The 26326-nt window shown below is 41.0% G+C and overlaps 1 protein-coding gene and 2 non-coding genes across 3 annotated transcripts in view; all 3 read left to right on the forward strand.

Annotated features, from left to right (window-relative positions):
• LOC121291547 (pumilio homolog 1-like) overlaps positions 1–26326 on the forward strand; it is a 97013-nt gene that overhangs the window by 65763 nt on the left and 4924 nt on the right. Inside the window, 9 exon segments of the mRNA XM_041212901.1 lie at positions 594–887; positions 1815–2051; positions 2841–3108; positions 4898–5027; positions 6963–7097; positions 12861–12998; positions 14379–14504; positions 21625–21746; positions 24744–24936. Of these exon segments, the coding sequence (XP_041068835.1) occupies positions 594–887; positions 1815–2051; positions 2841–3108; positions 4898–5027; positions 6963–7097; positions 12861–12998; positions 14379–14504; positions 21625–21746; positions 24744–24936 (1643 nt within the window).
• Positions 2349–2442, forward strand: LOC121292036. The gene has a single exon (XR_005946162.1). It is a non-coding gene; the product is annotated as a small nucleolar RNA SNORD103/SNORD85 (small nucleolar RNA).
• Positions 15354–15490, forward strand: LOC121292040. Its single transcript, XR_005946166.1, has one exon. It is a non-coding gene; the product is annotated as a small nucleolar RNA SNORA50 (small nucleolar RNA).

A 26326-nucleotide genomic window follows, 5' to 3' on the forward strand; every position in this document is an offset into this window, starting at 1 on the left:
CAACTAAGAACATTTTTTTTAAAGTGACTCGATAAAACAAGCTGCAATGAAATTTGTTCAGTTTTAATGGTGTTGCAGCTCACCATAAAAGTTAATCAAGTGTTGCTCCATTTAATGGCCTCATTTAAATAATTGATTCTATGTTGTGAATTATGTGGATTTTAAGTTCTCTGAAAGTGTTCCCCTAAAATTTCAAATCAAAAATTGAAGGATTCTTTAATATCATTTTATATACTTTTATATATTCATATTGTGTTACTGCAACACCAAACATGCTGTAGAGCCTTGAGTGTTATTTTGCTAAACAACAAGCGTTGACAACAACCGATTTCCCCCAGGCCCTTGTGGGAGCTGACTGGGTCACATGTGGGTGTCATTGTTGTGACATAATTGTAATAAGTTGCTTTAAAGGGAGACTGTTGCTAGCTGTGAATTCTTCAATAGAATGAGGCCTGGCCCCACACTCATCACAGTGATCTTGAAGATGTAGATAATCTTGACACAGTTGGCAATCTTTCCACTCTTATTCGTAATTCATTGTCGGTACATGAAATAGCTGGCACTTCAGTGGATCTTGCTTTCTGTTTCAACAGTTGCCGCAGCAGCAGCATCAGCAAACGGTACAGCGAGTGGCCTAGCAGGGACAGCAAATGGCTCCTTTCGCCCCATGGGCAGCCAGCAGCCTCAACAACAGCCACAGCAGCAGCCCACCAATAGTTTGGCCTCAAACTCATTCTATGGTAACAGTTCCCTGTCGAGCACTTCACAAAGCAACTCGCTGTTCTCTCAGGGGTCTGGTCAGCCCGGCAGCACTTCCCTGGGCTTTGGAAGCACTAGTTCGCTTGGGGCTACGCTTGGATCGACACTTGGAGGATTTGGATCAGCAGGTACATTTGTCATTGTGCGAATGTAATGTTAGTGGCATTTCATTAATGGTGAAGCATTGAATGAACTGTGTTGAACTGAATCATCGCATTTCCTTGCCAAGCATGTGTCTTCACATTTTGGCTGGCTGACATACCAAGACATTGTTTAATGACAAATTGCGCTCTTCAAATGTACTTTGGAGCCAGAAGCTTCATTTTTTTCCAGTTAAAATCATCTGCAAAAGATCCTAAAGTACCGTACCAGACAAAAATCAGATTTCTGATGTTGATGCGTTCACTTGAAATAAAGGGTAATGACATATGTCTAGCAGATTGCAACGTGATATATCGGTATCCTAATGCATACCTTGTGTGACAACTAAAGCACTCATGCAGTCATCAGTATTTCTGCCCTAATGTTTGCTCAAAAATGCCCTTTCTGGGCACAAGACAAGTTTGGAAAGATAATATCTGTGACTGCAGAGTGTTTTCCACCATTTTCAGTAGATACAGCATGGAAATTGGGCACACCCACTATGATACTTCACTGAAATCCTAGTGACAGCATTGGTCATGCAGCAAGGTTAGAATAATTATAGAGAATGCGTTATATTTGTTTTGCAAAAATGTGTGCTGCATGTTACTTCAGAATGTACATGGACCATACTTGGTAGGTAGTGAAGTATCCTCCTGCTCTACAGACTATGATGTTGAAACAAGAATTAAATTGTTACGCAGAGCTGTCCACATGAGGAAATTGATTGAGATTTATGATTAGGAGAAAGAAATAGTGCGCCTAAGAGTTGGCATGCATCCAAATATATTAAATTTTCAAATGAAAATGAGTTGATCTTTATCCCAAAGGCTTGGACAGGCCTGCATATTTGTATGCACGTGATTACTGTAGGTGATCAAAAGTAAACTTTTTTAAAAAATTTTGTTTTTAAGTTGGAAGTTCTAACACCAGCAGCGGCTCACGAAGAGACTCCCTTACTGGTAGCTCTGACCTGTACAAGCGAACGACCAGCAGCCTTGCTCCCATTGGCCACAACTTTTACAATGGGCTGGGATTCTCATCCTCCCCTGGCCCAGTAGGGATGCCTCTTCCGAACCAGGGTCCCAGCCACTCGTTAACACCGCCACCATCATTATCATCACACGGATCATCATCGAGCCTTAATCTGGGTAAGAGGGGTGGGTAGCTCTCTTTTTATAGAGATTTTCTTTTGTCACAATTTCTAGTTACACCAGGAATCAAAACTGCCTTGAAAGAAAACAAAATGTCTGAAATATTACAAGGCCACAAAATATATCTTATCAGCTGATTGCTGTGTGGTTTTCTAAATTGTTAGGCAAAATTTGAATCTCTTGACAAAAAGCAGGATGGCTGTTGAGAGAAAGCTTTCCACAGATATCAAGTTGGAATTACTAATGCATAGATTGTGTTTGACAAATCTTAATTGGTTGAGGTGTTTGCAATCCACTGGCAATGATGACACACTTGCCCTCACTGAGAGCTGTTCCACACTGCTCATTTATGAGATTAATTTCTGTACTCATTAAGGGCTGAGCCAAGAAAGCACCTCATTATTTTAGCCTTGTATTTGTGTATGTGCCAATCACAGCCGTTAGTGTGAAATACTGTGCAGAGTTCTGCTTTTAATGTTGGTTGTGTCACATGATTTAAAAGCTTGTTGGCATCAAATCACATTAAACCCCTTGATTAGGATAAAATTTATCTGCTGCTAATGTTGCACACAAATTAAGTGTTTTCCACACTTATCCAACAGCGCTTGTCTGTAAATTAACCCACTGGAGTTAACTGCAACTTTAAACAGCCACCCTTTTAAAAAGGAATGTAAAAGCTCTCTAAAAATGTAGTTTTCTCTTGATTTTTTTTTGAGCCAGTATTAAAAATATGTATTTCTAATGTCCTCATGTAATTCCAACCTGCTGATGTGTTTGTAATGATAGGCGGACTGACAAACGGGAGTGGAAGATTTATCTCTGCTGCCCCGGGAGCTGAAGCCAAGTATCGCAGCGTCAACAGTGCCTCCAGTCTGTTCAGTTCCAGCAGTCAGTTGTTTCCACCATCGCGTCTGCGTTATAGCATGTCAGATGTGATGCCGTCCGGGCGCAGCAGGTTACTAGAAGACTTCCGCAACAATCGGTATCCGAACCTTCAGCTGCGTGAAATTGCTGGCCACATCATGGAATTCTCTCAGGATCAACACGGTTCAAGGTGTGGCAAAAATCACGTAAATATAGCACAGTACTTTAAGCAGGGGAAGAGTATTGATCCACCTTGTCCGCCAACGCAGAAGTGATGAATTAAAATTAAATCTTGGCTTGCTGGTGACTTAGTTAAGACACTGGCCTTTGTTTACCAATCAGAAAGGGTCGATTTTGATTCCTAGTCTCATGATGTTAGCCCAGGTTAACAACTTGAGCACTACAGTTAGCCTTGGGGTTAAGGTAGAGCAAAATCAGCTAAGATTCCCATGCTTCATGATTATACAGTGTTTCCTGTTTGGTGAATGTTTGTAGATGTTGGCTGATAATAGGATTGGAGTCGAATCTGGCATTACTCACTTCCCAAGACGTCCAGTAAGTTGCTAATGCTCACTGGGTTGAAGCAAAAGGCCTGCTTTCTTGAGCCGAGACACCTGAGGATTGCTGGCCCCCTTACACTTGCACCCTGGCAAGAATTAGCACTTTGGGAGAGGAGTGTAGAAAATTTGCCAAAACAATGTATCCATCTCAGGAGAGTTAGTATTGGGAGAGGCAAGACAAGAGTGAACAAACTTGGATGTTCTGCTTTACTTGGAAAATTATTATCTCTTTTATTATCTTTGACCCTGTGATTGGACTTTTAAGTCATTTATTTTAGAACTGATTGTTGAATGAGATTATTTAAATTGAGATGTCCAGCAAAATAAGGAAAACTAATCACTCATTTGGCAGTTTTGAACCTCAAAAAAGGATGGCTCATCTTAGCGGGCCAGGGATGTACAGTGCGTGTTGGAATAAATACAAGTACTGTTTTGTAAGGAAGGTTCAGAATCTTTATCTTATTATCGTAATGCAATTGGCTACAAATAAACAAATTGGGCAAAATGTGTTTGACACTCCCCCAAAGCCATTGTGCAAAATAAAATTTTGCCAAGACATTGAGTTATATGAAGAAAAGCACAGAGCCACATAACAAAACATTTTCTGTTGATTTGGCATTTCACAGCTTACCCAGCACTCTTGGGTTAGATGGAGCCTTTTTTTTCTATATTCGCTCTTGGGCTGTGAACGCTGCTGACTAGGCCAGCATTTGTTGTCCATCTCTAATACACAGTTAGTGGCTGTTAAGTTTGCAGCTCATTCAGAGTGATGAGGTATATAGTTCATATAGAGAAAAACAAGGAGGGGGTTAACATTCATGATGTAAACAGCATATATCAATAGAACCTGGCGCACAGGCAAGACTTGACCCCCCCTCTGCAAAGCAAATGTTTGCTTCTTTCTGTGTGGCAGAACATTAAATTTGCCTGAACACAGCGAAATTTTCCAGCTTTCGGTATAAAGTTTAAGCTGTATAATGTGGTCTGTTAACCCACTTGATGCATGTGCCTGTGAGAGGAGAGGATAAGCTCAGCTGAGCCTACATGGGCTTAGGTGTTCACTACTGCTGTCCTGGGGAGGTATTTCTGAGATGCCTTTTTGTGGCGGTCTCTTCAGTTTCTAACTTGGACCGCCAAAGGTTAGCAGAGCTAAGGCTGGAAAATGTGCCGTATAGGGGATTGTAGGAATGGGCTACCCCTGGCTGCTGCTGGAGGAGCGGCACGCTGAGCATGCCTTGTATCTAGCCTGATTTTCATGCTTCAAGTGACTGCTAGTTTCTGAAACAGTTCAGAACAACTTAAGCGAGTCAGTGTGTGCTACAGAGTCTTTCATGTCACTTCCTCAAAATAATAATGAGCAGAAAGGTGCATTTTTGCCAATGTCACTGTGCACACCCTTAAAATACTTGTTGCCCGCAGGTTTATTCAACTTAAATTGGAACGAGCCACTCCTGCTGAAAGACAGCTGGTTTTTAATGAAATCCTACAGGCCGCCTATCAACTGATGGTGGATGTTTTTGGAAACTACGTAATTCAGAAATTCTTTGAGGTAAGTAGCAATTTTGATTTCTTTACACTCAACTGATAACATTTTTTGTCAAAGCTAGGCAGGTTATGTGGGATAGAAACAAGGCAAGGGATGGGATCGTGGCTTGAGTTTTACTTTGAATTGCCAGCGTCAGCAAAACAGTGAAATCTTTACTATTTAATGTCTAAATAAAATAAATACACCGTACAAATTTCTTGATTGTGTTTTGGGTTTCCCCTCTGTTAAACATAAGAACTAGGAGCAGGAGTAGGCAATTCAGCCCCTCGAGCCTGCCCCGCCTTTCATTACAATCATGGCTGATCTCATTTCAGCCTCAACTCCAATTTCCTGCCCTCTCCCCATAAACTTTCAACCCGTTACTAATTAAGAATCTGTCTGTCTATCTCCTCAAATTTATTCAGCGTCCCGGCATCCGCAGAATTCCACAAATTCACGACCCTTTGAGAAAAATAATTCCTCCTCATCTCAGATATAAATCCAACACTTCTTATCCTAAAACTATGGCCTCTCGTTCCAGAATGCCCCAGAAGGGGAAACATCCTTTCCACATCTACTTTGTCTATCCCCTTTAGCATCTTATATACCTCAATTAGATCTCCTCTTATCCTTCTAAACTCTAGTGCGTATTGACCTAAACTGCTCAATCTCTCCTCATAAGACAAGCCCCGCATCTCTGGAATCAATCTAGTGAACTTCCTCTGAATTGCCTCCAGTGCAACCACACCCTTCCTCAAGTAAGTGGACCAAAACTGCGCACAGTATTCCAGGTGCAGTCTCACCAATGCCTTGTACAGTTGCAACAACACTTCCCTATTTTTATACTCTATTCCTTTAGCAATAAATGCCAAAATTCCATTTGCCTTCCTTATTACCTGCTGTACCTGCATACTAGCTTTCAACGATTCATGCACAAGGACACCCAGATCCCTCTGCACTGAAGCATTCTGAAGTTTCTCTCCAATTAAATAATAAATTGTCTTTTTATTCTTCCGACCAAAATGGATTACCCCACACTTATCCAAGTTAAACTCCATCTGCCAAATTTTGGCCCATTCACCTAACCTGACAATATCCATTTGTAAATTTCTTATTTCTTCCTTGCAACTTACTTTCCCGCCTATTTTGGCGTCTTCTGCAAATTTAGCTATATCCCTGATAGAGCATCATTTGAAGCCTGATTTGAAGCACTAAATGAACATGTTGGGAATATCTCTAACTTTTAGAATATATAATATAGAATGTCAACTCGTTTCCCTTGGCCCCCCCCCCTCCATTTTCTTCCCTATTTTTGCCCCTTTTGTTTTTTTGTACCCCAACCTAACCTCGATCCTGTTGATGTAAAGATATTCTCCAGCAGGAAAGCTGCCTCGTGATCAAGTGGATAGATTTTTTTTTCCTTCCCCAGTTTGGATTTGAGGGGAAAAAAGTTGTAAAGTGCCTTCTAAGACCTTGTGGCAGAAATCGGCAAATTTGTCACTGACTGGAAATAGAACCTGGGACTTTGCCAATCTCTGTGGCTCGGCTGCCGAACAGCTATCGTGGGAGCATGGCAGATCTATCTATTTAAAAGAAAAAAACTAGTCAGTGATGTTGTATCTACTCATTGGCTGAAAAGCAAACTGATTTAAAAAAAACGATCAAACCCCCGAGTCTGATCTGGCTTCACTCAGTCTACTGAGGAGGTTTTCAAGAATTCAGGAGAAACGTCTTAACCCTGAGAACAGTAAGAATGTGAAACTTGCATATCAAATAGTATGGTTACAGAGAATGAATAGAAGGATAAGCAGGGTAGGGTTAGAAGAAATATGGTGGAAGGAGGCTTGTGTGGAGCCTAAGAATGGCCTGTTTTTGTGTTGTAAATTCTGGAAATGTTTGCCATGTAGCTGGTCGTGTGGCTAAATTTGTTTCTTAAAACTTGTGCTCCCTATTCTCTAGTTTGGAAGCTTGGATCAGAAGCTGGCGTTAGCTCAACGTATTCGTGGACATGTTCTCTCTTTGGCACTGCAGATGTATGGCTGTCGTGTGATACAGAAGGCTCTGGAATCTATTCCCCCAGACCAGCAGATCATTGTAAGATTGAATTTGGAACTTGAATGCATGATCCAAGTATTTATTTTTGGGCGTGTTACAGGAGATCTCCCACTAGGCACATGCTGGAAACAAAAATATGGGAAAACTGCGCATTTTTCTGTCCATTATTTAGCCTGGGTGGAAAATCACAGAGCAATTTCTTGGGACCAAAATAAGAAATCCCCCCCGCCCCCCTCCCCCACCCCACCCTGCATACAGTTCACTAAACTGAATCAGACAGCAATTTATTTTGTGATTCAAACTCCTCCGCTAGTTAGTCAAGATTAATATGTTCATTTCAAATATTGAAATACTTTCCATTCAAGCATCTCTGTTTCCCTGTTTTTTGTAATTCAAGCAGGAAATCAGAGGGAGCTGTTTAACAGAAACATTATTGGTCTCAAATCCACACAACCCTACCTCGAGTGGGTCTGTTTCACTACTCCTCTTTCCTCACACCACCCCTAACCCTGGGTCACTTCTGATTTTCTTTTCATTTGGGTATGCTAAGTGTTGTGTTTTTGTAATTATAGAATGGTAAAGCACAGAAGGAGGCCATTTGGTCCATCGAGTCTGCAAGTCGAATCTTTCGAAGAGCAATCCAGTTAGTCCCACTCTTTCCTCATATACTGCACTTTTTTTCTGTTACAAGTATATACCCAATTTCCTTTCGAAGGCTACCATTGAATCTGTATTCACCACATTCCGAGGCAATGCATTCCAAATCCTAACCACTCATTGCATTAAAATGTTTTCCTCATGTCTATTCTTTTGCCAGTTAGCTTAAAGCTGCTTTTCTGGTTATTGACCCTTCAGCCATTGGAAGTAGTTTCTCTTTATTTACTCTATTGAAACCCTTCACGATTCTAAACACTTCTTGGCCTTCTCTGCTGTAAGGAGAAAAATTCCAGCTTTTCCAGTCTATCCAAATAACCATAATTCTTCACCCCTGGAACCATGCTGTTAACTCTGTACCCTCCCCAGAGTCTTCACATCCTTCCAAGCCCAGAAATGGACACAGCACTCAAGCTGGGGCTGAACTAGTGTTTTACATTGGTTTAGCATATCTTCCTGGTTTTTGTACTCTGCACCTTTATTTATAAAAGCCAGGATCCCAAAACTTTAATTGGCTTCTTTGTTAACTTATCCTGCTACCTTCAAAGATTTATGCACAAACACAACCTTTTCAGAATTGTGCCATTTGACTTGTCTTGGCTCTCCTCATTCTTGGTGCCAAAATGTATCACTTCATACTTTTCTGTACTGAATTTCATCTGCTATGTGTGCACCAGCCTGCCAATGTCCTCTTCTGTTACTAGAATACACAGCATAGTATAGAGTAAAGTTTTTTGGGTCAGATATAAAAGGTGAATCCATTTTGCCACTAGCTCCTTGGACCTCAAGTTGTTAGACACAGCTTGGTGTTCAGAATTAGGATTTATCCACTGAAGAGGCAATTGCTGAAATCCTCCACACAATAAGAAGGACTGAGTTGCCTGAATATCTATGTATATTGGTTTAACATATCTTCCTGGCTTTTGTACACTGTGCCTCTATTTATATAAATATGGCTTGGGTGCTGCTGTTTGATCTCTGCTGGCCTACATGGTTGAAGCATTTGCCCTTGCGTCTGAGCATCATTTTGGTGCCATTGTTGACATAGGCTAAGCGTAAGGAAAAGCCAACTAGGATTCTAGTTCTGTCGAAGGGTCATGAGGACTCGAAACGTCAACTCTTTTCTTCTCCGCCGATGCTGCCAGACCTACTGAGTTTTTCCAGGTAATTCTGTTTTTGTTTAGGATTCTTGCTGCTGATTCATACATTACCCCCCTCGAGAAAGGGAGCAAGTCTGGATATTGGTTGTTATGTGTGGCACAATTAAATAAGCTTCCTAACAGTCTCTGTCCACTTTCACATGCAGAATAGCCACTTGGGTTCGACACTGAAGGATTTCAGTATCTGTGGAGCCATTCTCCAGCAAATGTCACTGAATTCCGACAACGACTCTTGAGGATGATTTTCCAATCTTCACTAGATATGGGGAGGTACCGGAGAACTGGAGAAATGCAAACGTAGTTCCATTGTTTAAAAAGGGATCAAAGGAAATGCCAAACAATTATAGGCCAGTTAATCTTACATTGGTGGTGAGCAAATTAGTAGAATCAATCCTGAGAGATAGGATTAACTGTCATGTGGAAAGGCATGGACTAGTCAGTGATGGTCAGCATGGATTTGTTAAAGGAAGGTCTTGCCTCACAAATTTGATTGAATTCTTTGAGGAAGTGACGAGAAGGGTTGATGAAGGTAGTGCAGTGGATGTTGCGTACATGGATTTTAGCAAGGCATTTGACAAGGTCCCACATGGCAGATTGCTCAGGAAAGTAAAAGCCCTTTGGGATTCAGGGTAATGTGGCAAACTGGATAAAAGGTTGGCTTTGTAACAGGAAACAAAGGGTAATGTCGATGGATGCCCTTGCGAATGGAAAGTTGTCTCAAGTGGTGTTGCACAGGGTTCGGTGTTGGGACCCTTGCTGTTTGTGTTATATATTAACAATTTGGACGTGAACGTGGGGGGCACGATTGGGAAATTTTCAGGTGACACAAAGATTGGCCGAGTAGTGGGTAGTGTAGAGGATAGCCATAATCTCCAAAACGATATAGATGGGTTGGTGGAGTGGGTGGTAAAGTGGCAGATGGATTTTAACATAGAGAAGTGTGAGGTCATGCATTTAGGGAAGTCAAACAGTTACAGGGATTACACAATAAATGGGAATATACTAAGAGGGGTAGATGAAGTGAGAGATCTTGGCGTACAAGTACATAGTCCCCTGAAGGCAGCAGTTCAAGTAGACAAGGTTGTAAAGAAGGCATATGGAATGCTCTCCTTCATTGGCAGAGGTATAGAATATAAAAGTAAGGAAATAATGTTGGAATTATATAAAACACTGGTGAGGCCACAACTGGAGTATTGTGTGCAGTTCTGGTCACCACATTACAGGAAGGACGTAATAGATCTGGAGAGAGTGCAGAGGAGGTTTACCAGAATGTTGCCACAATTAGAAAAGTGTAGCTAGGAAGAGAAATTGGATAGGTTGGGGTTATTTTCCTTAAAACAAAGAAGGCTGAGAGATGACTTGATTGAGGTGTACAAAATTATGAGGGGAATAGATAGAGTGGACAGGATAAAATTGTTTCCCTTGGTGGAGAATTCTAGAAGCAGGGGACATAGATTCAAGATAAATGGCAGAAGGCATAGGGGGGCCACGAGGAAGAACTTTTACACAGAGGGTAGTGAGTGTCTGGAATTCGCTGCCCAAGTAGGTGGTAGAGGCAGAAGCTGTAAACCCTTTTAAAAAGCATCTGGATCTGCACCTAAAGTGCTGTAAGCTGCAGGGCTATGGGCCGGGTGCAGGGAGATGGGATTAGAAAGGGCACCTGGGTGTCCTTGGGCTGGTATGGACAAGATGGGCCGAATGGCCTCCTGTGTTGTAACTTTTCTATGGTTCTAAAGAAGGAAAATGGTTATGGCAAATTAAAAGAAAAATTCCAAAATAACAACATTCCTATCCAAAAGAATTAAAGTAGGCTTGCATTGGATCTGGTAGCTGAGAAATCTCGCCTTTATTTAGGTGTTTTGAACTCTTATATCTGGATTCAGCTACTTTTCAAACATTTATTATGACAATATATATAGTCACAGAAGAACCTCAACATTTCTCTTATGAATTGCTCAATTCGTTTGACATCCAATGTATAGTTATCTAAATACACTCTTGATTGTCTAACAACAGCACTCTTTTAATCTAATTGTCAAGCTTCCTTGAGTCAGAACAGAGGAGCTAGACTTTCCTAACTTCTGAGCAGCTGCTTCTCAGAAATTACTGCCTCACTTGCTATCATAGTTGTCTACCACTTACCCGGTAAGCATGAGTCAGCAGTAAGCTTTTGCAGAAAGAATTAAAAATGAGATCAAATCGTCTGTGCAGCAAATAGACTTATTTCTGAGCTGTTACTTTACCCTCCATTCTTTGTGGTTCCTAGTTATCCATTCTGTTTCCCATGCTGGATGCAGGAACTTGGTTTCTTCTGATACAGCATGAACTTCCATTTATATAACACCTTTAACACAGTGTGGAGCCCCAAGGCACTGTACAGGAGCAGTATAAAACAAAATTTGGCCACATGAAGTATTAGGACAGGTGACCAAAAGCTTGGTCAAAGAGGTAGGTTTTAGGGAGTGTCTACAAGGAGGAAAGAGAGAGGTGGAGAGATTTAGTGAGTTTAATTCCAGAGCTTAGGGCCTCAGCAATTGAAACCTCAGCTGCCAGTATAGCAGTTCCATATATCAGGTGGCTCTTGGTTCAGTCAGTTTTTCCTTGTAATCCCGTTTTGCTTTGGGCTATTAGTGCCAATGTATGTATATACTTCACAATGCCTGGGATGAATCACTCTTGTATTTCCATCATATGGACTTGCATGAGTTCTCATTGATTACCACTTCCTAGTTTAATTCTTCTTCCCCTTGGCTCCTGAAAGTGTAATTCTTTGTACTGTGTGCACACAGCCACTGTTCCATTACCACTTCCACATGCCTCAGTAACCCAACTCCCCAAATACAGCTAATAATGCAATGCAGTGAATATTTTTCAAATTGCAACTTAAATTTATTATGCATTTATTTATTTTTAAAGACAATGCAAATTAGTGTTGAAGATTTAAGATTCTATCAAGTCTTTTTCTATAATGTAATTTTGCCATTAATTTAACTTGAGTTTCTCATTAGGAAAAGAAAGACTTGCATTTATGTGGCATCTTTTATAACCACCGGACACCCTAAAGCACTTCACATCCAATGAAGTACTTTGCAGTGTAGTTACTGTGTTAATGTAGGGGAAACAGCAACCAGCTTGTGCACAGCACGCTCCCAGAACAATGTGAATATGACCTGATCATTTGTGTTTGTGTTGTTACTTGATGGATGAATATTGGCTAAGACACCAGGGAGAACTCCCTTGCTGTTCTTCTAATTAGTGCTGTGAGGTCCTTTGCATCCAACTAAGGGACCTCTGTTTAAAATCTCAGCTGACCCCTGACAGTGCAGTGCACCCTCAGTTCTGCAGTTAAGTGTCAGCCTAGATTTGATTTGTATTCTAGTCCTGGAGGGGGTCTTGACCCATAAGCTTTTGACTTAGAGCCAAGAGCGCTACTGACTAAGCCACATTCTAGCTACATTTTAATCTGTTTGACACTTAATTTCTCAGCATTCTCATTTATTTCTATTTAGCATGTACTTTATTCCCTGGACTAACAAAAATATAGCCCCATAGCAATATATTCTGTGTTATCCAAAAGATTGTTTCCTTTGAGTCTGCCAGCTTTGTCAGAGGGGGAGCTGAGAGTTTTGTGTCAGATATTTGGAAATACTGACTTCAGTGTGTGTGTATAATATATTATATATTTATGCCTATGTATCTCTCAAGCTTTCAGCTACAGCATGCACATTTCACAACCCTGTCAGATTTATGTACTGAAATATGGCACTAATTTTGTGAGCTTAAAATAACCAATTGTTGAAGGCAGACTTTCATCAGGGAATGGAATGATAAAACATCTATAAAATAGCTCAAGAACTGAAAATAAAAATATGTAATTTCTGCACTGAGATAATGAATGGACCATTGACCTAATCCAACAGAGATTGTTTCCAATTTAAAGCCTAACCTTTATCAATGTTATTTTCTATATCTCCCCTATTGTATACAGAATGAAATGGTGAAGGAACTTGATGGGCATGTCCTGAAATGTGTCAAAGATCAGAATGGGAACCATGTGGTACAGAAGTGCATTGAATGTGTACAGCCACAATCTTTGCAATTCATTATCGATGCTTTCCAAGGACAGGTATGACCTGATAAGAGACTGATTGATTTTTGTACTTTGTGGCTAATTTTATTCCTCCTGTTGGGCTGTGTGCTGCTGGCACTCAGCCGAGTGGCCATTCTTTGTGTGTGAATGTAGATACGTCATCTCATTCTGTTCCAACTTTGGGGAGTATCACAGGTGAGCCTGATACTGTCCTTGCCCAACACTGGCAATTGAGCATGGGAACCCTGGGGTGATGAAGCTAATTGTAATTAATACATTTACTCCCACTGCAGCAAAGGCCATTCAGTATACATCAGGAATTAAACCATCCAGGCTGGCTCAGTTACAGACTGGTTTCACCAAGCGTAACATCCGTAGAGCTCAGCTTCCATTTTTCTAACCAGAGGTAGCATGCATGGGAAGGTTTCAAGTTAGATGTTGCCATTTATAGTACAACACAAAAGCAAAGAATTAAGTACAAATTCAAATGATGCATCCTCATAGTAGCTATGCTTTTTTTTGCCAGCCATTCATAAACACTGAGACACTGATTTAATAATGTGGTCAGAAAACAGAGACTTCTTGTATAAACCCAGAGTAATGATGGTATCTGTAATGAACTTGATGAAATTGTGCATTGTCACCACACTCTGCTAATGAGGTGTTTATTCTAAATCAGCATTTTTATGCATCGCAGTGTACAGTGAGCATTATTATACTTAGCTTTTTGGAGGAATGATAATATGTGTGATTAGGAAATCATAAATGAGGGATGTTGTTGGAATATTCAACACCGTACTTTGTACCTTAAGTTACAAGATGATGATGAGTGCAAGAAATAGTAGAATTACATATTTATTAATAAAATAGATGAGAGTGAGCTAACAACAGGATAGATACAATTTGTATGCTCTGAATGTGATCTTTTAAGAAATGTGAGATCCTTCAAGGTTTGGAGATGATTCAAGGAAGAGCCTCAGATTGATCTCTAGTGCCAGAGCCAGTTGTTATCAGCAAAGCCTGGAGCATTCGAGGCATTTTATTTTTGAAGAGGTGGCTGAGATATGATCTCAGCTGTGTAAGACAATAAGTGGTGTGGAAAGGTGGAGCCAGTTCGAATATGCAATCTGGGAAAAATGTGTTTTGAGTGTTTTTCGCAGAGAACCATCAGCACGTGGGGCAGACTTAGGTGGGCAGTTGAGGCAGCCCATTGGAATTACTGCAACATTCAACACTGTGATTGAACTATGTGGTCTTTCTGGATAGGTTGCCATCTGATGCACGAGATTAAGATTTTGGGGCGTCATCAGTTTACTTTTGTGCATGCCGCTTTAAAATACCACCCCCCCCCCCCCACCCCCACCCGGTGTTTAAACGCTAAAACCCATTGTTGAGCTGTTTGATCTCATTCGATAGGTGTTTGCCCTGTCAACTCATCCATACGGCTGCCGTGTTATCCAGCGGATCTTAGAGCATTGCATGCCTGAGCAGACCCTGCCTATTCTGGAGGAACTTCATCAACATACAGAGCAGTTAGTTCAGGTATGTGTCTTCACTCACTATTATTAAGGCAGCTGGCTATGTGTTGTATATATATGTATCCATAATTCTGCACACTGGGATGTGAATCTAGGGGGTGGGTTAAGAAGTGAAACTCAACACTGTATCCTAATTGAAGTGTCCCAGACAGGCAGTGACATCTGATCCCAGCCTTGAAATGCAACAGCCCTGTTGGCCTGTGGCTCTAAACCTTCACTTGTGCTAAAAAAAAAGTCATACACATCAGACTAAATGCCAACCAGTAGTGTGATAATGGCCAGTGATGTTGTATAAGGGCTAAATATTGGCAAGATACTGGGGGAACTGCCTTCTCTTTGGACAGTCCCATTGGACCTTTTGCATCCACCTGAGTGGGCAGAGGGGGACTATGGCACCATCAGTGCTTCCTGAACTTTCAGTCCAGAGTATGAGCTCAGGTTTCTGGATTGGGGCCTGTACCCCCATGCTCCTACGAGAGTAATGCCATTTGAGGCAAGGTTGGCACTGCAGAGGACAGCAAATAGGACCTTTGATGCAAAACATTTTAATCAAGTGAATTTAAATGAAGAGTACACTATCAATCTTGAACTTGCATCTGATTTTGTACAACGTGACGTTTTTAGGGCATTTCGATCGCAACTTTGTCCATTATTTTGTAAGTAATGTTATATTTGGTATTGAATTATTTGAGGATGCAGACAAATAACTTCAGTAGTAGAAGAAGTCTCAGCGTCTAAGGTGAATTCAGCATATTCTCATACCAAACACATCTTCATCTCAATCTCTTAATCCTTCCACACACGCCCACTATCTCTCTCTCTCTCTCTCTCTCTCTTACTAGGAATTGTATTCATGCACTGTATTTGAACCTGTGATGCATTGATTGTAGTATCGTAGGCCATGCAGCAGTGCGACAGTAAAACTCTTGTTATAACTGGAGCTTCTCAGCTTTGAACACTGAGCTGTTCTTTTAAGCACAAGTGACAATGATGGCATGGTATGCAGCAACTCTTCAGAGCTGCCATTAGCAGTAAATATTTGCAGATTGTTGGCTTCAGTAGGCACTGCTTTTGCTCAGTTTGGGTTCTGCCAGGCCCACGTGGGCTCCTGACTTCATTACAGCCTTAGTCCAAACATGGACAAAGGAACTGAACTCAAGAGATGAGTGTGACTGCTCTTTTGACATCAAGGCAGCATTTGACTAAGTGCAGTATCAAGGAGCCCTGGCAAAATTGAAATCAATAGGAATCAGGAGAAACTACTGGCTGAAGTCACATCTTGCATAAAGGAATTGGGTTGTGGTTGTTGGAGGTCAATCATCTCAGCCCAGGACATTGCTGCAGGAGTTCTTCAGGGTAGTGTCCTAGGCCCAATCATCTTCAGCTGCTTCATCAATGACCTTCCCTCCATCATAAGGTCAGAAGTGGGGATGCGCACTGATGATTGCACAATGTTCAGTACCATTTGCAACTCCCACAGATACTGAAGCAGTTTGTGTCCTTATGCAGCAAGACCTGGACAGCATGCAGGCTTGGGCTGATAAGTAGCAAGTAACATTCGCTCCACACAAATGCCAGGCAATGGCCTCTCTAACAAGAGAGAATCTAACTATCTCTCCTTAATATTCAGTGGTATTAACATTGCTGAATCCCCCACTATCAATATCCTGGGGGGGTGGTTACCATTGTCCAGAGACTGAATTGGACTGTGGCTAGAAGAGCAGCTCAGTTACTGGTCATTCTGAGGCAAGTGACTCACCACCTGACTCCCCAAAGCTTGTCCACTGTCTACAATTCAGGAGTGTGATGGAATACTCTCCATTAGTCTGGATGAGTGTGGCTCCAACAAAACTCAAGTTCGACACCATCCAGGACAAAGCAGACTGCTTGATTGGTACCCCATCCACCAACTTAAAAAATTCATTCCCTCTACCACAGACGCACAGTGGCAGCAGTGTTTAACATATACAAGATGCACTGCAGCAACTCATCAATGCTCCTTCGACAGCACCTTCCAAACCTCTGGCCTCTATCACCTGGAAGGACAAGATTAGCATGGGAAGGCCACCACCTGCAAGCTCCCTCTGAGTCTCACACCTTCCTGACTTGGAACTATATTATTGTTCCTTCATTGTCGCTGGATCAAAATCCTGAACTCCCTTCCTAACGGCACTGTGTATGTACCTTACACCACATGGACTGTAACATTTCAAGAAGGTGGCTCATCACCACCTTCTCAAGGGCAATTAAGGATGGGCAACAAATGTTGACCTTGACAGAGACGCCCACGTCCCCTGAAAGAATAAAAAAAGACATTTTGGTTGTTCCTGCTGACAGAGGATAAGGATTTTTTTTTTTTTAAAGCATTAATCCTCTGCTTTAAATTTGAAAATCAGAAAATGCTGGAAATACTCTGTAGGTTAGGAAGCATTTGTGGAGAGAAGCAGAGTTAATGTTTCAGGTTGTTGGCCTTGGGGGGTTGAGTTTAAATGACTTGTATAAGGAGTAGGAAAATCTGGGCATTGGAAGTGAACTCAGCAAAATTTTCATACCAAACATATCTCCATCTCTCTCTATAATTAAGTTACCATGAAGTTACATGGCTGCATTATGATTTTAAATTCTTCACCCTCCCTGCTTTCACAGAACAAGGACAATGATATAGTTCTCCTGTAAGCATCTTATCTTTATTTCTTGCTCTTTCTATTCATATAAACTCAATGAAGGCGAGGTGCCAGTTTTATCAGAGAGATTCTTACCTGCCACTCAGTAACTTGTTAAAGTAGCCTAAAAGTGCTTAACTTACTTTAGCAAAAATATCAGTTATCCTGTGTTCCTGAGAAACTAGACTGATCCCTTTCGCATTCACTGCATTTGGAGTGTAGATTTCCTCTCATTCTTCTTTGTTTTTTCCAGTGAACTTGATGAATTGTTTTCCCCTCTTTGTGTTGTTTTTATGATCACAACAGCAGTCACCAGTGCTTGCTGGTCTTGTGCCTACAAACATTCTGCACTTGAAACAAAGCTTTTCTCCATAGCATAGAAATATTTGGTTCGACTTTTAGAATTGAGATGGGGCTTTCATTAGGTGTAGCTATGTTTCTTTTTATATATGTGACCAGGAAATCACCTTCACTTGTCCATAAGTAGTAACATTTATCCCAGATAACTCTTTTTAGAAGTTCTAACCTCCTATGTACTTGCACCTTACCAAGTCCCAAGGACTTTGGGTAATGTTCCCAACTCTTCACCAAGGCTATCCAGCAATAGAAGACAAACTGCTTTAATTTTACCTCCTTGCCCACGCTGCAGTGGTCAGCCATATGCTTTTGTACAAACATATGAATCAGGAGTAGGCCTTTCAGCACTTCGAGCCTGCTCCACCATTCAGTGAGATCATGGCTGATCTGATTGTAACCTAAACTCTACATTCCCGCCTAACCTTGGTAACCTTTCACCCCTTTATCAAGAATCTATCTACCTCCGCATTAAAAATATTCAAAGACTCTGCTTTCACTGACTTTTGAGGAAGAGTTCCAAAGACACTCAACCCTCAGAGAAAAAAATTCTCCTCATTTCTTGCCTTAAATGGATTGCCCCTTATTTTTAAACAGTGGTCCCTTGTCCAAGATTCTCCCACAAGAGGAAACATCCTCTCCACATTTACCCTGTCAAGACCCCTCAGGATCTTGTATGTTTCAGTCAAGTCGCCTCTTACTCTTAAACTCCAGTGATTCAAGCCTAGCCTGTCCAGCCTTTCCTCATAAAACAACCACTCCAATCCAGGTTTTAGTTTAGTAAACCTTCTCTGAACTGTTTCCAATGTAATTACATCTTTCCTTAAATTAGGAGATCAATACTGTACATAGTACTCCAGATGTGGTCTCACCAGTGCCCTGTATAACTGAAGCATAACCTCCCTATTGTGTTCAATTCCCTTAGCAACAAATGATAATATTCTGTTAGCTTTCCTAATTACTTGCTGTACCTGCATACAAACCTTTTGCAATTCATGCACTAAGACCTTTAGATCCCTCTGCATCTCAAAGCTCTGCAATCCCTCACCATTTAGATAATATGCTTCTTCATTTTTCCTGCCAAAATGGACAAGTCACACCTTCCCACATTATACTCCATTTGCCAAATCTTTGCCCATACACTTTATCTGTATCCCTTTGTAGCCTCCTTGTGTCCTCTTCATACCTTACTGTCCTACCTATTTTTGTGTCATCAGCAAATTTAGCAACCATACCTTTAGCCCCTTCATGTCATTTATATAAATTGTAAGAAGTGAGAACCAGCACTGATCCCTGTGGCACACCACCTGTTACATCTTGCCAACCAGAAAAAGACCCATTTGTGGCTACCCTTTGTTTCCTGTTAGTTAGCCAGTCTTCTACCCATGCCATGATATTGCCCCCTACAGCATGAGCTTTTATTTTTTCGCAATAACCTTTCACGTAGCACCTTACCAAATGTCTTCTGGAAATACAGTAAATTCACCAGTTCCTCTTTATCCACAGCATATGTTACTTCAAAGAATTCCAATAAATTGGTTAAGTGTGATTTCCCTTTCACAAAGCCATTTTGACTCTGCTGATTACTCTGAGTTTTTCCAAGTGCCTTGCTATAACGCCTTTACTAATAGCTTCTAACATTTTCCCTATGACATATTGTTAAGCTTGTTAAGCTTCAATAGCTGTTTGACATTAAAGATCGAGATCAAGACAGATTCCTCTGGTAGAGTTTTATTTCTGGGGCATAAAACACTCTACAGAGAGAACTTGTCTTACCTGTTACCCTTTCATATATCCAAATGGGTACTTAGGTTGTTAACTGATAATTAGTAATTGAACTCCTTGTGAGTTAACTGTTTCCTTACTCAACAGAGCTAACTGGCCTGTAGTTTCCTGCTTTCTGTCTCCCTCCCTTTTTGAATAAAGTTTTTGTATTCACTATTTTCCAATCTAATGCAACCTTCCTGGAATCTAGGGAATTTTGGAAAATTAAGACCAAAGCATCAACTATCTCATGAGCCACTTCTTTTAAGACCCTACCATCCATTTGCTCAATACCATTTGCCTGGTGATTGTAATTTTCTTGAGTTCCTCCCTCCCTTCCACTTCCTGATTTACAGCTATTCCTGGGATGTTACTTGTATCCTCTATAGAGAAGACTGATGCAAAATAACTGTTCAATTCATCTGCTATCTCCTTATTTCCCATTATTAATTCCCCATACTTGCTTTCTTTAGAACCAGCACTCACTTTATTAACTCCTATTTAAATATCTACAGAAACTCTTAATATCTGTCTTTATATTACTAGCTAGTGTTCTCTTGCACTCTTAATTTTTCCTTCCTTACAAATCTTTTGGTCATTCTTTGTTGTTTTCTGTTATATTCTGTCCAGTCTTCTGACCTGCCATCCGTCTTTGCACAATTATATGCTTTTTCTTTAAATTTGATACTATCTTTAATTTTTTTAGTTAACCATGGATCCTGGATCCTTGGAATGTTTCTTTCTAGTTGGAATGTATCTATTCTGTGTATTCTGAAATATCCCCTTAAATGTCTGCCACTACATCTCTGTTGACCCATCCCTTAATCTCATTAGCCAGTTGACTTTAGCTAGCTGTGCTTTCAGGCCCTCATAATTGCTCTTATTTAAGTTTAAAGCATTTGTTGTGGACCCACTCTCCTCTCCCTTAAACTGAATTTAAAACTCAAATCACATTATGATCACTGCTACTGAGGAATGCCTTCACTTTGAGGTCATGAATTAATCCTATCTCATTGCACAATGCCAGGTCTAGTATAGCCTGATCTCTGGTTGGTGCCAGAATGCGCTGTTCTAAAACTATCCCAAAAACATTATGAATTCCTCATCTTGGCTATCTTTTGCCCATCTGATTTTCCCAGCCTATATACTACAGATTAATATCCCCTATGATTAACGCCATACCTTTCTGACAAGCTCACATTATTTCCTCCTTTACACCCCATCCTACTGCATGGTTACTGTTAGGGGGTGCCTGTACGTCAATCCCATAAGTGACTTCTTAACTTTATCATTTCTCATCTCTGCCCAAACCGTTTCTACATCCTGGTTTTCTGAATTTGGGGCATCTGTCTCTAATGCGCTAATACCATCATTAATTAAAAGAGCCTCCCCTTCACTTTTTCCTAGCTTCCAGTCCTTCTTTAATGTCACACCCTTCAATATTCAGGCCCTAATCTATTTCATCCTGCAACCGTGTCTCGATAATGGCTATCAGATCATACTTATTTGCTCTCAGTTCACCTGTTTTGTTTCGAATGCCATCTGCATTCAGATACAGAGCCTTCAGATTTGTCCTTTTATTATTTTTGTAACCTCTTGCTATATCTGCTGATTTACTCCTAGATTTCTGCTCCCTGTACTCTGTCCCTTCCGGTCATGGTTTGTTTATCACTTCCCACGTTAATACCTTCGTCTTTTGTCTTTTTCTCTACTCTTTGAGATTTACCACATCTTCTAAATTTGATCCCTCGCTCCCACTATTTAGTTTAAAATCCTTCCCTTTCAGTCTCCTTTCAATGACTGAGCACAAGCCTGAATGCTCAGCAGGTGTTGAGATTGCATCAGATTTAGGATTGGGGAGGAGAGGGGTTGGCAGGTGATTGTATTGGTGGGAAAAGAATACTGGTTTGTGACTGGGAATTCCCCAAAAGCACCAGATCCATAGGGTATGTTTAAAAAAAAAATCACACATTTGTAGAGGAAAATCAAAAAGCAAATCAGCTTGGCTTGTTCTTGCACGCCTCCCAGTGGCTTATTTCTAAAGGTTCGGAGGATTTTCCTACCTCGTGTCCCAAGTCCAGTCAGTAACTGGAAAATAAGTGAGCGTTTATCTGAACTAAACCTCTGAAAAACTTTGTCTTTTAAACAGGATTGTGTGGGATAATGCCAGGTTAATTTCTTCACCATGACCGATTGAGAAGGAACAAAGCCAAGACGAGTACATTTTTAAAAATAACCCTTGTGCCAAACTAATTTGCACCCAAAGAAGGCATTAATGTACCTGAGATGATGACGATTACAGATGCAATGTTAACTCAACCTCTTTACTTCATGCGCTTACAGGATCAATATGGGAATTATGTCATTCAACATGTCCTGGAACATGGCCGCCCTGAGGATAAGAGCAAGATTGTGTCTGAAATTAGAGGAAATGTCTTGGCTTTGAGCCAGCACAAGTTTGCCAGGTATAATTTCTGACCTCTTGGTTGTCCCTCCTAATAGAGGGTTTGTTGAATTTTGAACCAGGGCCACTGACTTTCCAGCAATAGCCGTACTATAGAGTAGGACTGCCCTCCCATTTAATCAGGTTCACTGGTTTACAGTGACACGAGTAAATCAAATACTGGTTTTCGGATTTTTACACAACTTTTGGAGGTGGCAAACCACGTGCTTTCCAGTGAAAATGAAAACCCGTGCTGTTGTATCTAGTTCCTTATTTGTGTATTCAAGCTGGATGCATTACAGACACCCTGGAGTTCAGTTTTGTCGAATTGAATTTCTGATCCAGTTTCTGTCTGCCTTTTCTGCCATCCATTTTGGTCAGAGTTCCTGAACATATACATTGTTGTTCAGGTTAAAAGTTGACTTAGGGTCTTCATTTTTTTTTTGGAACACTAAATAAAGCTTCAAACTAAAACCTAAAACCAGACTGTAGTTCTCTGACAGTGGTTTCCCATCTGGTTCCCCTTCTCTCGCTATTCTTTCAATGCCAATATTAACTGCGTGGCTCATTATATATGTCCATGGCCATCTAACCTAGCTTCCACTCCCCTTGGTATCCCTCCCTAGCAAATTCATTTTTTGATGAAAAGTGCTATTTAAAATTCCAGCTGGAAATCCTTCATGACGAGACTTAGCTAGGGATACACTGCTGAATAATTTAAGGTAAAATATCAGTTATTAACAGTTGGGAGTTTGCTGTCATTGTGGGATGTATTTTCTCTTTCTTCTTTCCCCTTTCAACCCACCTGTTAATAATACAAATTCTCCACACTGCAGAGAGATGTGACTGTCAACAGCTAACAAAGTTTGGAAAATCCGATCTTACTATGGCAGATTGTTCCCAAAAAAAAAATGGACTGGTTGAGGGCTGTCTATATCCTGTGTAGTACTGCCTCAAATTTACTTCAGCTGTTTTGGAGTTTGTGTGTCAGGGAGATTTTTTTTTTAACTTCAAATTGGTTGGGTGTAATTCTTGGTTTGGGTAGGACTCTGCCCTCTGCCTCCTGTCACTGTTACAGGAAAGATCCTGTTAGCCAAATTTATTAGAGTTTTTTGAGGATGTAACTAGTAGGGTAGATAGAGGGGACCCAGTAAGTCAAGTATAGCTAGATTTCCAAAAGGCATTCGATAAAGTGCAGGACAAAAGGTTAATAGATGAGATAGTGGCTCATGGAGTTGGGGGTAATATATTAGCATGGATAGAGGACTGGCTAATGGATAGAAAACAGTGTGAGCCTAAGCAGGGCTTTTTTAAGCTGGCAAGCAGTGAGTAGTGGAGTGCTGCAAGGATCAATACTGGGGCCTCAGCTATTTACAATCTATATTAATGACAGAAGAGACAGAATAATGTATCAAAGTTTGTTGCTGATACCAAGCTAAGATGGAAAGGTAAGCTGCAGGGAGGACAAAGAGAGGCTGCAAAGAGATATAGACAGGTTAGGTGAGTGGGCAACAAGATGGCAGATGGAGTATCGTATAGGAAGTGTGAAGCTATTCACTTTGGTTGCATGCATTAAAAAAAAGCAGAATATTTTTTAAAAGGTGAAAAACTTCTTAAGAGTTGATGTTCTAAGAGACTGTGCTTGTACAAGGAAGTTAGCATGCAGGTACAGCAAACAGTTAGGAAGGCATAACAAAAACAAAAACAGAATTACCTGGAAAAACTCAGCAGATCTGGCAGCATCGGCGGAGAAGAAAAGAGTTGAGGTTTCGAGTCCTCATGACCCTTCAACAGAACTTGAGTTCTCTCAAGTTCTGTCGAAGGGTCATGAGGACTCGAAACGTCAACTCTTTTCTTCTCCGCCGATGCTGCCAGACCTGCTGAGTTTTTCCAGGTAATTCTGTTTTTTGTTTTTGTTTTGGATTTCCAGCATCCGCAGTTTTTTTGTTTTTAGTTAGGAAGGCATATTGCATGTGAGCCTTTATTGCAAGGGGATTGGATACAAGAGTTTTGCTACAGTTATACAGGGTTTTGCTGAGGCTACATCTGGAGTAATGTACACAGTTTTGGTCTCCACATATTAAGAAAGGATATACTTGCATTGGAGGCGGCACAGTGAATGTTCACTAAATTGGTCGCTGGGATGGTGGGGAGGTGTTGTCCTTTGATGAGAGGTTGAGTAAATTGGGCTTATATTCACTGGAGTTTAAAAGAAGGGGAGGCGATTTCATTGAAACCTACAAAATTCTGATGGGGCTTGACAGGGTGGATGCTGAGAGATTGTTTCCATTGGTCGGGGAAATGAAAACACGGGCACAGTCTCAGGATAAGGGGCCAATCGCTTAGGATTGAGATGCGGAGAAATTTCTTCACTCAAAGGGTTGTGAATTCTTGTGAAATTCTCAACCCCAGAGGGCTGTGGATTCTGCATCATTGAATATGTTTAAGGCTGGGGTACAGATTTTTTTGAGGTCTCGGAATTAAGGGAAATGGGGAGCAGGCGGGAAAATGGAGTTGAAGTCCCGAGATTAGCCATTGAATGGCGGAGCAGGCTCGATGGGCTCTGTGGCCAACTGCTGCTCCAATTTCTTATGTTCGTAGAATCTTGCAGCACAGAAGGAGGCCCTTTGGCCCATCGTGCCTGTGCCAGCTCTGTGAAAGAGATTTTCCAATTTAGTCCCACACCGCAGCTTTCTCCACATAACCCTGCAATTTGGTCTTTTCAATTATATGTTCAGTCATCTTTTTTGAAAGTTGTTATGAAATCTGATTCCATCACCCTTTGTGTGGTGCATTCCAGATCATCATAACCTCCTCTGTAAAATAATTTCCCTCATTTTCCATCTAGATCCTTTGACAGTTATTGCAAATCAGCCCACTGGCCAAAGGAAACAGTTTCTCCCTACACTGTTCAATCAAATCACATCACAGTTTTGAATATCTTGATTAGGTCTCTACGTAGTATGAGAGAGACAGGACTGATCAAATATTACCATCATGATGCCTCTTGATTTTTCAGCAATGTTGTTGAGAAATGTGTGACCCACGCCTCTCGTGCTGAGCGAGCTCTGCTGATTGATGAAGTGTGCAGTATTAACGATGGTCCTCACAGTGCCTTATACACTATGATGAAGGATCAGTATGCAAACTATGTGGTACAGAAGATGATTGACGTGGCAGAGCCAGCCCAACGCAAGATTGTGATGCACAAGGTAGGTTTAATTCCAGTATAATATGCAAGTTTGCATTGGTGGAATTGTACATGTCTAAGTTAATGGAGGTTCAAGAGGAGAACTAACTGTAAAGCCTTCCCTCTACTAAATGTGCTTTTTCATGGATTTCTTTTGTGGAAAATTAAATATGAGCTGTAACTTGTTCAGTATTAAACATTTAAAAGAACCAGGTTAGTCATTTTCCAAAATCTGAAAAATCTCCAGTAAATGTGCATACCAATGAGCACCTGATATCCTTCTGGATGCTTCTATGCACCTAAATATGCGGTCAAAAAGGAATGCAACGTAGCTTTAGGTGAATCTCCCTGCCTGTTGAGAGGGTATGTTATTCCCAGTAGTTTGTGGTTTTGGCATCATTGTTGTAATCTTCATCAAAAGCTGTAGATCTCTGTGATGTGAAACTGGAGAAGTGAAGTGCCTTCTGACAGTCACCTTCAGCCGCACTTGCATGTCACACTAATTCACATACTGCTGCGCAGCTATCCTGCGAGTTTGAATTTGAGGTTGTTTTTTCAATGAGGGGAAATAGAAAGACCAAAGTAAAATGGTGGCAATTTCTTAATCTTCTGATGTAATATATTGAATTGTTCGGTGAATTTTATTTCATAGAGGGGCAGGAGTTGCATTTATATAATGCCTTTCACATCTTTTAAGATGTCATGTTGCAGGGAATTACCTATTTATGGAAACGTGCTGGGCTGGCTACATGCAGCCAAGTCCTGCAAACAGTAATGGGTTAAAGGCCCAGTTCATCTGTTGGGGTAAGTTTTGGACGGGACCGGGAAAACATGTTTGCCCTTCTTTGAATCGTACCATAGGATCTTTTAAATCCTGAACAATGAGGCAGGCCCTCAAATCATTATCAAATCTGGAAGACGAAGCATCCAACAGCGCAGTACTCCCCCGTGTTAGGTTGATATGTCAGCCTATGTTACGTGCATAATTCACTGAGATGCAATTATCCATCAGCTTTAACATTGCAGCTGGTGATTTCAAACCTGAATTGCAGGTCCCTGGTGCAGTGTGATGTAATAGTCATCTCTTTTGGCTGCAAAGCCCTTGTTTGCTAAGGAGGGTCGTTATGTCAGAATATCAGACAACTCATGAATCTACTTCAGAAAGAGGCAATGAGTAAGTTAATGGGAAAACCCAGTTTACTTCAACTCTCCAAACCTGTAGCGAACACAGCGACTCTTTTCAGTTTGCTGTGTGCAGTGTACATTCACCACTAAATGAACTTCTTTGCATTCAAATTCATCACACGTGGAGTCCAGACCATGTGCAGTCTTCAAGTGAAGCAGCTTTGGAAGGCAGAATATCAAGGCTTCAAGATGGATAAACAGAATTAAGTCTCCGCTCTTGAATATCA

The sequence above is a fragment of the Carcharodon carcharias genome, chromosome 19, assembly GCF_017639515.1.
Source record: "Carcharodon carcharias isolate sCarCar2 chromosome 19, sCarCar2.pri, whole genome shotgun sequence".
NCBI classification, from domain to species: domain Eukaryota; kingdom Metazoa; phylum Chordata; class Chondrichthyes; order Lamniformes; family Lamnidae; genus Carcharodon; species Carcharodon carcharias.